The sequence below is a fragment of the Pimephales promelas genome, chromosome 23 (assembly GCF_988280905.1).
Source record: "Pimephales promelas chromosome 23, fPimPro1.hap1.1, whole genome shotgun sequence".
In the NCBI taxonomy this organism is placed as follows: Eukaryota; Metazoa; Chordata; class Actinopteri; order Cypriniformes; family Leuciscidae; genus Pimephales; species Pimephales promelas.
Genome location: NC_142791.1, coordinates 12,095,265 through 12,108,024, shown reverse-complemented (window position 1 = coordinate 12,108,024; position 12,760 = coordinate 12,095,265). Strand labels below are relative to the sequence as shown.

At 36.0% G+C, this 12,760-nt stretch overlaps 1 protein-coding gene across 4 annotated transcripts; it reads left to right on the top strand.

The window, feature by feature from the left end:
* The first annotated feature begins 2,330 nt into the window (after positions 1-2,330).
* Positions 2,331-10,290, top strand: slc35e4 (solute carrier family 35 member E4). Of its 4 annotated transcripts, none has more exons than XM_039675487.2 (3): positions 2,331-2,443; positions 5,480-6,093; positions 9,556-10,290. In XM_039675487.2, the coding sequence occupies exons 2-3, from the start codon at positions 5,499-5,501 to the stop codon at positions 10,089-10,091; spliced, it is 1,131 nt and encodes a 376-aa protein (XP_039531421.2). In that variant the 5' UTR covers positions 2,331-2,443; positions 5,480-5,498; the 3' UTR covers positions 10,092-10,290. The 4 variants fall into 4 exon arrangements, with proteins under 4 accessions (XP_039531421.2, XP_088982517.1, XP_039531420.2 ...); XM_089126391.1 differs by having other exon boundaries at positions 2,341-2,432; positions 5,462-6,093; XM_039675486.2 differs by lacking the exon at positions 2,331-2,443 and adding an exon at positions 5,249-5,387.
* Positions 10,291-12,760: the final 2,470 nt, after the last annotated feature.

Sequence of the window (12,760 nt, the reverse complement as noted above, 5' to 3'; positions counted from 1 at the left end):
GGCATTGGGACACCTGTATCGTAGCAGGGAAAATTAACATTGCATGGGAAAAAAAAAACAAAACAATTTAAGCACAAGAGACAGAGGCACTTTAAAAATGTCACAGTGAAAGATACTAATAACATTAATGATCTGAGGATTGTAACACTTCACCAGGGATACGATTCTTCCTCAGAGCTTTAGCTGATTGCTTCAGGTTAACTGTATGGTAGCCATGATGAATTATGCACCGGCGTGTGCTAAAAGACATTCAGAGCACATGCTACTCTTGAAGTATGGAGACCGAATGCCCTCAAGACTGTGTTCCTCCATTGAGCTGTAGTATAGATTAAATGCTGTGTAGGATCAACAGTGCAAACATGCTCCATTAGCAACCTAGATACAATCCAGATCAGTGCATTGATGTTGCTTTTACAAAATAACAATTATCAAAGCTAATTTAGTAGATGCGAGAATTTCTTTTTAGCTCTCTGTTTAGTTATTTAGCACAAGCGTAATGTAAATGTCATTGTGTAGGTGATGAATTACGGCTTAATTGAGATTCTCCATTTAGAGTCATGGTTAGACGTGTGCAAACATGCTAAAACATCCAGCTACAATTCAACTGCGCATTTATTTAGTTAAGTAGATGAATTAATAATACATCGCACATCTTGAAGTATTACTCATCTGCATGCAGTGCAGATTTTTGGAAATGATTATGCAAAATGAAGCATGCACTTCAACAGATTTGTTCATATTTTTGTCTGACACAGTATCAGATCACATTTTAGAGTGTTTGCAAACCTTTGGCCTTGACTATATTGTCAATAACTAACATTTTGTGGTGGCAATACTTTCCAGTTTTCAGTATTAGCACTTAGCAGCTGAAGCACACTAACACTAAATACACCCTTCATGCTGCAAGGAAAAGTGGTCTGGAATACTGACCGTAAACTGTAACCAAAACCGAGATGAAGGAAACTTTAGGCATTAAAAACTTTCAGAAAATGAGCAGAGCAGTGTTGTATGTACACTTGAGACAAATGAGATTATATCATGTCAGGAACTGTGTTTATGACATTGTGAAAAATGTAAAGGACTGATTGAACTTCATATTTACTGTCTGTATTTGAGTTTTTTAACCACAAGCAAGTGTCTTCAAAGAATTCCTTGAGATCATCAGCACCACAACCACTGCAAAAACTACACCCATATTTTCCAGGTTTATAAATAACTTTCGCTGATTATTATAACTATATAAATTGATTAAAATGTATGCTAATATGGTCTTGGTTGTCAAAATAATCTGAATATATGTAATAGATTCAAACTAATGATAAGAACAATAATTATTTGATTAATAGTTCAAAGGTTATCAATGGTTGGTTTTGGTCCGTTGGTTTGTTTTTGTAGCATTTCAGTTCTCATCGCGGCCAGTAGATGGCGCCAAAGTACTCGGAATAGCGCTGGAGCATAATTTAGAAAAAATATGCAACACAATGTTGTTTTATTCTTCTAGAAGCAATTTTGTCTCCTGGCAACAATATATCCTGAAAGCTACTGGGTGAATATAAAAGTGAATTTATCTCATGAACAGGCAAGACAGAATTTTCTGCTGTAGGCTATGATAAAATGTCTGAATGTTTTATTCCACATTGATACTGTGAAGTGAATATGATGGGTGGCAACATTACTCAGTTAATCACCTTTATATTCACAGTACTTGGCACAACGCTGACCACTCCTGTTAATGGAAGATCCTGATCCACTGGTTCAGAATGGCAACATACTCATTTACTCATCCGTTCTTCCAAACCTGTATTTCTTTCTTCTGCTGAACAAGTGAAGATAATAGCTAATTTGTTGGTAACTGTTGATAAAAAGTCCTATGGAAGTCAATGGCCCACAACTGCCCACAAAAATATCTTCTGTGTTTAACAGAAGAAAGGAGGGCTCATACAGGACTCAGGAGGGTGAGAAAATGATGACGAGTTTTCATTTTTAGGTGAACTTATAACATAGCCAGTGATTGGCATTTTTTTAAATTGTCATGAAAATCTAAGTGCTTAATTGGAAGTATTGTTAACCTTGTTTCGATTTGAGTTAAAGTGTTTAAATATAGAAAGTAATAGCTTGTGCTTATAAAATAATTTGGGGTTAAAAAAATATCGGGTTAAAATAAAATAAATTATTTTGGTTCAAATAACCAAAATAGCCTAAATAGAAAACAATAAAATTGTCAATCAAAATGTCTGTTAATATAATAAATAAATAATCAAACATGCAAACTTTGAGATGCTTAAGGCTTTTTTATGAAACTGATTGTTCTCAGCTATGTTCTCAGCACACGGGTGACGTATGGCACAGCTGATCTGGCAACAACTGGAGCTGAGCTCACAGAAAGAGCTGAATGTGTCTCCGCGCAGGATATTATTAAACACATCAGCAGTGCGGGGGGAAGGTAAGTGACGACGCAAATGCTTTTTTTTATCATACTGTGCAATCGAACACTGGTGGTATTAGCTACTCTGTTGATGCGGACTGGTTAGTTTATTTCCTTTTTGAGGGTCTTGCTAGTGTCATTTATGAAACGTTTTGCTACCACGCTTTACTGGACGTGACATTTAGCGTTCGATGTGGTGATCAAGACAAGTGCATTCGTGATATATAATCCGACAGTCGCATTACCAAGCGAATATTAGAATATATTAATATAACAAAGAATATATGACACGTTTAGGCTGGAACAACCTCCATTGAAACGGGACATACACCGATGCTGCGGTGAATAGACGTCATCGACCAGCGTCATTTGTACACAAGCCAGCCTTGTTGTTTTATTATGCAGTGCGTTGAACATCTAATGTTATTGTTTAAACTCTTAACTAAGTAATTGTTGGTATTTGTGGCTAGTCGTCGCAGTTTTAGGCACCCCATCACGGGATCCCGGATGAAATAAGCCTCTGGACCACACAGTGCGATATTTGCTGGGCTGTCAATCTAAGCCACCGACAGCAGTGAAGTCCGCGACAAACGCATTCAGCGACTCACTTTCCCGACCGTTTATTTACCATACATAGCCACTAATTTGTTTAGAATTTGCCTATACTAAAATTTTCATAGAGTAGTTTGAATAAAACAGGGCCCACCAATCCAAAACAGGCAGCGCGCCTATTTCTGATTGTTTGACTCGATGTATTAATTTCACTGCGCGCCCCCGGTGTCGTGAGAAAACGGGTCCTCCCTCGAAATCTCTATCTAGGACACACCACACGAACAACATTAAAATGTTTATAACTGAGAGCACAAGAAACCCAATTTTCAAATATTTCAAATTTTGATGTTCCGAAAAAGGAAAATGTTTTTCTTCGTCGAGATATATTATGAGAAAAGAAAAACAATAGTGAAATGCTCAAATTATAAACCCAAAACAAATTAACATGCCATAATAGAATAATACAAAGGCCTCAACAAACAGAGTGTAGTGTTGGATGCAACGGATGAGGAAATACTTGTATGATGTAGATTATATTGAATCCTTGGTAAGACCAGATTCAATACTCCACACAGAAATTCCAGACACAAGTAGATAACAGTTGTTATCCTCTTCATTAATATCCTGTTTTGATGATGACCAAGTGAGATATTATGCAGGTAGATTACTCTTTTCTATTCCCAACATGTACCATGTAGTAGGAAAAAGCATCATTGGTACAAAAAAGGGTAGGTAAAAGGAGTCCTTCTATAAACAAAATATTAAACATTATTATTAACCTACAATGTAATACAAGTTATACAGCACAGCCACCATTGAATACAAATATATATACCTTAATTTGATTGAGCAGAAAACGATAAGTTTCCCAATCAGGACATTAGTAAAGGTAAGTTTTTTGTTTTTTTTTTAATTTTCAAAATCACAGAGTTTGATTATCAAGTTCTTGACATTTCTTTTACACATTTTTACATGTGGTAAGTATAACATGAAACAGCAATAATTTGGAAAGAAAAGAAAGGAAAGAAAAACACAAAAAAACAAAGATAAAGGTAAGGTTACCAGAGGCAAGCCATGCTTTCCTCTTACCAAACAGCTCTCCCTTCTTCTACTCTCTCCCTACCGGTATTCAACTAAATACAAACCATGGTGTCCCCTAATGGTGGGTAGTTAGAATAACACCATAAGTAACAACTAAGTTTACAATGTTACATGTTAAAATTGCTTAACACTGGGACAAAAATTGAGCCCTGGCACTGTAGCCACGCCAGCCCACATTATCATCCACAGCCCCACCCACAGACATGTGCATTAAAATGTCTAGTATTTAGGGAGGTTGGGGGGCATGTTCCCTTGAGAAAATTTTGATTTCTCAGATGACACTTGAAGGCCAAAAAAAGGATAATAAATAGCTTTATTCTGTTTGAATAAATAGCTAAATAGCATTAAATTATTTTGTCAATACCTGCTCTCTCCTCATCAACATCTTTCTTTTTCTCTCAGTCTCCTTATCCTGCCCTATTTCTTCCCCTCTTAAAGCTGAACTTTGACTGATAGTCTTTTTTTGATTTTTGTCTGTCAGTGAAAAAAGTAAACATAGGCTTAACTGATAATAATATGTTTTATGAATCATTATCTTAAACAAGTTAATTTACTCGAATCATTCGCTGATCATTCCAGTAACTCGAATCATTCACTGATTCACTAATTTAGCCTTTGACTAATTACGTAAAGCATATGCCTATTACTCTTTCCATTCTTGCAATTTACAGATTGAAATATTGTTACAAATAGTAAGGGCCCAAACTTTCATTGATGGGATGCATTGACTTCCATAGTATTTTAGTCCCATACTGAAAAACTGTTTGGTAACCCATATTCTCTGAAACATCTTCCGTATTAAGCAGAGGAAAGAAATTAACACAGTTTTGGAACAACTTGAGGTAGAGTAAATGACAATTTTAATATTTGGGTGAACTATCCCTTTAAGACGGCACATGAATGATGTGCATGGTTAAATCTTTTAATAAATGTTGTACAATATTCCATGAAAAAAAAAGTATAAGAAAAAGGAAAAAAAAAAAAGCAAAAAGTCATCTCGGTTTTGGTTCAAGTATACAAGTAATGAAGTGAAAAGACTGCAATGTAGGCTCGTCTAGGAGTAGCCTACGCTATTTCGAGTCGAGAAATAGAGTCGAGATTCATTCAAAAGAACCGATTGGTTCCCCAATGAAACACCACGACCTCTCAAAAGAAACGCCCGTGCCTTACGTCACAAACCCAGATCACAACACGTGTCGGAATGTTGTTTCTGTCTGCTTCCAAAACACACGGTTGCTATAGCGGGTTAAGACACAGGACAACAGTCACACACGATTTCAGACCTTCAACAGAGAGTGAATACTGACTCGTATGCTAGTTGCTACTACCTGCTTTTTTATCTTAGGCTACGAGATGAATTATTCGTTTACGTTGCAAACTTAGTATGTGTTTGCCCCGTAGGTGCGAAGATGAAACGAACATGATCAGTACCGATGGCCCATCCACCAAGTGCGCGGAGACCCGGGACACCGGGAAGAGAGAGAGGACGCCGCCAGAAATGCTGCACCTCATGTTCGCGGTCTCCGTGTGGCTGGTGACGGGCACAACCATATCCAGCCTCAACAAATGGATATTCACCGTGTACAATTTCAGATACCCGCTGCTTCTGTCAGCCCTCCACATGCTGACGGCGATAGTGGTGGACTACGGGCTGATCAAATGCAGGGTTATCCGGCACAGGGGCATCGGCGAGCAGGATTTAACCGCCAACGCCAAATTCAAAGTGTTCCTGTTGAGTTTGACATTCTGTGCCAGTATCGCGTTTGGAAACGTGGGACTGAATTATGTGCAGCTTTCGTTCGCACAAATGATCTACACAACAACGCCGCTGTTTACTCTGGCGATTTCCACGCTGATTCTCGGAAAGCAGCACCACATCCTGAAGTACACCGCGATGATGCCCATCTGTCTCGGGGCGTCGTTCAGCATCATGGGCGAGGTCCAGTTCGACCAGATTGGCTGCCTGTTTGTGTTCGCCGCCACCATGTTAAGAGGCGTAAAAAGCATTCAACAAAGTAAGTAAATGTAACGTTGGCAATTCGATTCTTTTAAGCGGACCGATTCATTTTAGTAAACTGATTATCACTCTAATGATACATTTTTGCAGTCTACATTTACGACTGTTTTAGATCTAGTTATACAGATTTAGTGTTTTCAATGTCATTTAAAACCTGGGAATATTTGGAAATTTCTTGGAAATGTCATATAGCCTAGAAATTGATAGATTTATTAAAGATTTAATAGGATAGTTCACCCCAAAATGAAAACTATTCCATGATTTGCTCACCCTCAAGCCATCCTTTTCATGGATGAATGCGTTTTTTTTTAGGCCTCAAAATCTAAGGTTGGCTCCCATTCACTCCCCGTTATAAAGGCTGGAAGAGCCGGGATCATTTTTAATATAACTCTTGTGTTTAGCTGAAATAATAAAGTCAAATAGCCTACACCTAGGATGGCATGAGAGTGAGTATATTGTTGGATAATTATTATTCTTCTTATATTTATTCTTGTGAACTAACCCTTTAAGTTTTAAAATACTTGTATAAACAAGTTTTTGTAAGGGCAATGCATATAATATTATTTAAAATCCATATACTAATCTGTAAAATTCAATGTAGATTCAGAGAAATTAACTGGTCAAATTAAGGCAAGTATGTTTTGCGTTATTCCTAGACAAGTCAAATGATTCAGAAAGCCTTTCGAATCGTTTCAACCGAATCATTAAAAAGAACCGGCTAACAAGAACAGTTCGTTCGTGAGTTGGATGACTATTTAACCCTCTTCTCAACTGCAGAGCTTTTTCTTGATTAGTTTGACAATAAAACATGTGTTAAAAATTTTAGAAAGGTATTTGATGATGTATCTAAATTCATTATCATAACTTAAAAGGTCACTGGCTATTGTCATATGAAAAGATTCTTAACCAAATGTTCCTGACAGCAGAGCCCATTTTTGTCTCAATAAGGCTAGTTCTTGGTCATTATGTTCCACACTGCTGTAACTTCCTAGTGTCTGTGTGAGTCAGAGCGCAGGACGTCCTGTTCCAGAGACCCATGAGCAACTACATGCTGATGTTGTTTTCTAACCCGATCTCCCAAGTAGCAAATGAACTCACGGTAACAGATGGGGATTATCTACTTAACTGTTTTTGATTTCTTAAAATGAGTGTCAGTTGATCTCCATTACACTAAGTGACCTCCTCCCTAAAATAACTGTAGGCGTCTGGCTCTGAAAACATCAAGGAGTGAGGGCGAGAGTCTGTGCTTTAGTTTACTGGGAGAACCAGTTTTGGTTTTAGTCTTTGTATGACTTCTTTTTCTTTTTCTTTTCTTTTTTATTACATCATATCTTTTCACAAACAGCTGCAACCATACATGCTGGTAATATTCAATGCATTGTATGTCAAAGAAAATGTTTAGTTGTTGTACTGTTGCATAACATAACCTACAGCTTGCATACAAGCTAAACAGGCAGTGGCTTGTTTTTTTAACAAATTGAACTTTGTAGTGTAGGTAGGCTATACAAGAAAAATTATGATGTGTCAATATTAGGAAACCAAGCTTTGCCTCATTGAAAAATCTGGTTCGTATTATTATTCTTAATATTTTTAATAATTTAATATATTTTAATGATTCATATCTATAGTAGGTTTGGGAGTTGTAATTATATAAATCAGTTACTTTGCTTTCTTGGTCCATGGGAGACCCTCCATGAAGATTTATCTTGCTCATCTGTTGGTGTTATGTTTCAGTGCACTATTTTAGTTACATCACAGAGGATCAAGTTGTTTACTATGCATTTCACCATAGCTCAACATGCGCTTTCCTAAATGACAATCCAGATGGCCAAAAAATATGTGTCACTAAGTATTAGGGCTGTGCAAAAATTAATTGCGATTAATCGCATCCAAAATAAAAGTCTGTGTTTACATAATATATTTGTGTGTGCTGTATATAATTATTTTGTATATATAAATACACACACATGCATGTATATATTTAAGAAAATGTGTTATTCATATATAAAATATTTATATTTATATAATATAGATTATGTATTTATTTATATATACAGAATTTAAGTGCAAATAATTATTAAATATATACATGCATTCATAGGTATTTATATATACAAAATAATTATATACAGCACACACAAATATATTATGTAAACACAGACTTTTATTTTGGATGCGATTAATCGCAATTAATTTTTGCACAGCCCTACTAAGTATAGAGTGCAACAGTTGGGTTACGGAAGTGACAATTTATAAACCTTATAGAATGACCCTATACAAAACATGTAAAGATTTTAAGTCTGTGAACAATAGCATTACCAATGATGCTGTGCAAAAAAAGTCGCATAATATTTGAGTAATATTTGACTATTATAATATTTGGGGGTTAACGGTACGCAAACTCGTCAGTTCGGTATTGAAGTCACGGTTCAGTACGGGTTCGGTACAGCAGAGGGGAGTAAACTAATCACAAAATTGCTTCTTTTTTTCTTTCTTTTTAAAATTAAACCGTTTTTTAACAAATGTGTTTAAATAAATTCTATCATAATTAAAATTTTCTATGATAAAAAAACCTATCTTGGCTAATGCTATAAACAATATAGTGGGAGCCCTTACTTACACATTACTTTAATATTAAAGTGTCACAATCAACAAGAGAGCCCAAATTATGAAATTCAGTTGCTATTTATTTTCAGATATAATAATCAACACAAGTACATAACATGTACTGTAAATTGCACATAAGGCAGGTTTTGCATTAAAGCAGTAGTTCACTTTTAAAAAAAACTTTTGGTGATAATTTACTCACCCCCATGTCATCCAAGATGTCCATGTCATTCTTTCTTCAGTCGAAAAGAAATTAAGGTTTTTGATGAAAACACTCATATACACTCATACCCATATAAACACATTATATGGATTTTTCTCCATATAATGCACTTCAATGGGAACCAAACGGTTCAAGATCCAAAAGACAGTTTCAGTGCAAACTGAAACTTTCTTTAAAGGATTCCAGACGATGAATAAGGGTCTTATCAAGCGAAATGATCAATCATTTAAAAATAAAAAACAACAACAAAGTTTAAGTTTTATAAGCACAAATGGTCGCCTTGCTCTCTTCTGTGATGCGCGTTCGTGACTCTCCTGTTCGAACTCGTTTATCAAAATGAATCTTTTTTTTGAGTCAATTCGTTCATTTCGTTCATTGAATGAACCAAATGACACGAAAAAAGATTTGTTAATTTTGATAAGTTAGTTTTTGTCTTTTTTTTACAAATCAAAGCTTGTAATATTGTGATTTACCTCAGTCATGGCCTAAAATAACTTTTTCAATATCCGTATGGGAGAAATGAATGGAAAAAATACTTCCGGAACCAAAGTTGCTGAACAAGTGTTGTCCAGCTGCACTCTATAATGACTAAATTGCACCACTTTTTCTTCGTATATTTTTAATTGTCAGGCATCTTGCTCCAGGAGGAGAAGATCAACTCTATCTTCCTACTGTATCTGATGTCAATCCCCAGCTTCTGCATCCTGGCCATAGCCGCTCTGGTTCTGGAGAACTGGGCAGCGATGCAGTCCCCTCTCCAGTATGACCGTCACCTCTGGGGTTTCATCTTGCTCAGCTGTCTGGGTTCAGTGCTCTACAACCTTGCCAGCTGCTGTGTCATCACCCTAACCTCCGCTGTCACGTTGCACATCCTGGGAAACCTGAATGTGGTGGGGAACCTGCTCCTCTCCCAGCTGCTGTTTGGCCACCAGCTGACGGCTCTTAGCTGTGCTGGAGCGGCCCTCACCCTCTCGGGCATGATCATCTACCAGAACTCGGAGATCATTGTAGCTTTCTTCGACGCACGTAAGGCCAGGACACCAACCAGTGACAGTGGAGAGGAGAATGACTCAACTGCTGAACCAGCTCCACAACCTTGTTCAGAAGAAGAATCATCTCCAGAAGCGGCTCAAGAGAGGACAGAGGATCACGAGAAAACAGACTGAAGAGACTCAACAACGGCTGTGTTCCAAAACCTAGTGAGTTGCAGTGCTGTCTGTAGTCTTTTGTGCATAGAGCACAAAAGGAGTACAATGAAAGTGAAAGGTGACCACAGATTTCTCTGGTTCCCAACCACTTTCATTAGATGGGAAAAAAGCAGCCTGGACCAGAGTTATTATAGGTAACTAAAGCAGAAACTAAAACGTTATTTGAAAAAAAAAAAAAAAAAAAAAGTTGGAATAAAATAAAAATATTAAAAAAACTAAACTTTTTTTATTTCACATTTCTCATTTTAATTTAATTTGATGTACTGAAATAAAACAAAAACTACATCGACAAATTAAGAAAACTACTATTTTTGACACAAACAACAAAATTTAAACTATGACATAGCTATAACTTAAATAAAATTAAAGTGCCCTTTTATGCTTTTTTGGATTTTGCCAAACTATGTAATGTGTTCAGTTAAATATCTTTTTGTGTTCTACTGAAGAAAGATAGCCATACAGGTTTGACACCTCATAAAAGTAGTTCATTTTGTGCGAGCTATCGTTTTAACGGAAATTGGCCCTCATATTAAGTGACCAAAACTTTGCGTGTCATACAGTGCTCCTCACTGACAGGAAACTCACCTCAAGTGATTTTAAATTATACTTCAGTGTTAACGTGAACGCTAGCGTAAGTGAATAGCCAAACGCATGGCCATTCAAAAATGATACCAACAGAGGCGTTCAACGTGCACACTATAAAGTTTATACGTATAATCTAGCATACACATAAAAACTGAAGTATACTTTGTGTTTAGAAAGAATTTGATGTTAGCATGTTGCTAAGCTAACTTATATTGGATAAAATAGTCTATTATAATGATGAGACAGAACTATTTTTTGATAATTTTCACTACTGACTGAATTAGGAGTTTATTTCTATTAAATTGTGTTTGAATATCGTCAATTCACTAGGTTTTGGAACCAAACACTAACCGTCATCCTGCGTTATCTGGTTGAATATGGAGTCAGAAAAGATGCGAGGTATCCTGGTCAGCGATGATGAAGATGATATTGAAGGTGTAGTTTTCCCCAGTACCTCCTCACTGTGCCAATACTTTTATTTCAGTCATTCTTCCAATGGAGACAGTCATTTTTTAGCAGATGCCGACCGCAGCCATTTGTTTGGATTTTATTACCTCTGTTCTGCCAACACGTTCATACATTCGTCAAAACTTCTGCATGAGCACCAGGAAGATCTCCAAAGTCCTGCCATATTCATTCTGTGACTGTGTCTATCTAATGCACTGTGAAAAACAACTGCTCGATTTGCTTTGACCCTCTTTATTGGTCAGCACAGCTGTTTTTGGACTTGTTCGCACTTTTTAAATATTAGAGATAGATGGGCACAAAAAAGTACATAGGAATAATTTATTTTTAGATACTGTAACTCTGCCGTCTTGATTCTGGTGATATGGACGGTACATTTAAGGCAGCTTTCTGTAGGATGCCATGTTTGAACGAGTATCCTATGTTCATCATCTAGGTTACGTTTACATGGAGACGAGCAAGACTATTGGATCCTCATTTGGGTTCACTTTTATTTAGCCTGGTGCACTTTTCTTTTCAGAAAATTGGTTGGTTACACTTTATTTTATGGTGATGTAGTTAATATTACTCAGTAATTATTTGAGTACAATGTAACTACATGTTACTAAAGAGTTAGGGTTTGGTTTAGGGGTTAGTTACTTGTAATTATGCTTAATTTACTGTGAAGTAGTATAACTACATCACCTGAAAATAAAGTATTACCAACTGGTTTTATACCACTGTGTTATAGAAAAGATCTAGTAGAAATAAGCTCAGATTCCTAAGTCATATTTCACCACAAAATCATTTGCAGATATTTTTTTTTTCTTATTGGCTTCTTACCTCATTACCGCAATTTATCTGAATGTCTTTAATTTGAGTTTTATAATTGCCATTATTCTCATTGAGGCTTCTTCACTACTGTAATATAAAACACATATTATTATTATAATTATAAATACTGTACAATTTTAGCAATATATCATTTATTGTGTTACGGAAATGATTTTTACACTACATTAATGAGAATTGGGGATTAAGTGAAAAAAAATTTGAAATCAGCATTAATGTAATATAACCTATATTACATTTATACGATAATGTGTATGCAACTTAATTTAATTAAAATATATCATAATTAATGACATTGAGACTTCAGCATTACGCTACTAAGAATTTACTAAGAAGAGAGGAAATGTGCTTATTTTTCATGAAAATAATGTCACAAATTAAAACAAACATATGCTTCATTTTATTTATGCAAATATAATGTCATAAGGTTTTATTTTGCTCACAACAGGCTTGGGTGAGATTCACCCGAAGTATCAGTTGAGAAAATTGACGTTTTTTTTTTTAATCATGTGATAATATAAATGTGACTGTGTCCCATCATAGGCAAATGGGTATAAACTGGTGCCTCTTATGTAATTCCCAGTGCAAATAATTATTAATAGGTCTCTCTAAGGAGTCTCACTCATCTTTAGCACACTATGATCTCTCAGGAGAAATCAAAATCATAATGTTGTCCTCCACAAAAGGTTCCCTTGCTCTTGCTCGTTTCCTCCGAGTTGGTGCTCATCTTTTTTTCGCTAGTTTCT

What these genes read in the sequence shown, in the direction of transcription:
- slc35e4 (XM_089126391.1), top strand. Translation starts at nt 2,341, where the DNA reads ATGGCACAGCTGATCTGGCAACAACTGGAGCTGAGCTCACAGAAAGAG. An exon ending in TTATTAAACACATCAGCAGT is followed by an intron (nt 2,433 to 5,461) that starts GCGGGGGGAAGG and finishes TTGCAAACTTAG; the next exon opens with TATGTGTTTGCCCCGTAGGT. An exon ending in CGTAAAAAGCATTCAACAAA is followed by an intron (nt 6,094 to 9,555) that starts GTAAGTAAATGT and finishes TTTAATTGTCAG; the next exon opens with GCATCTTGCTCCAGGAGGAG.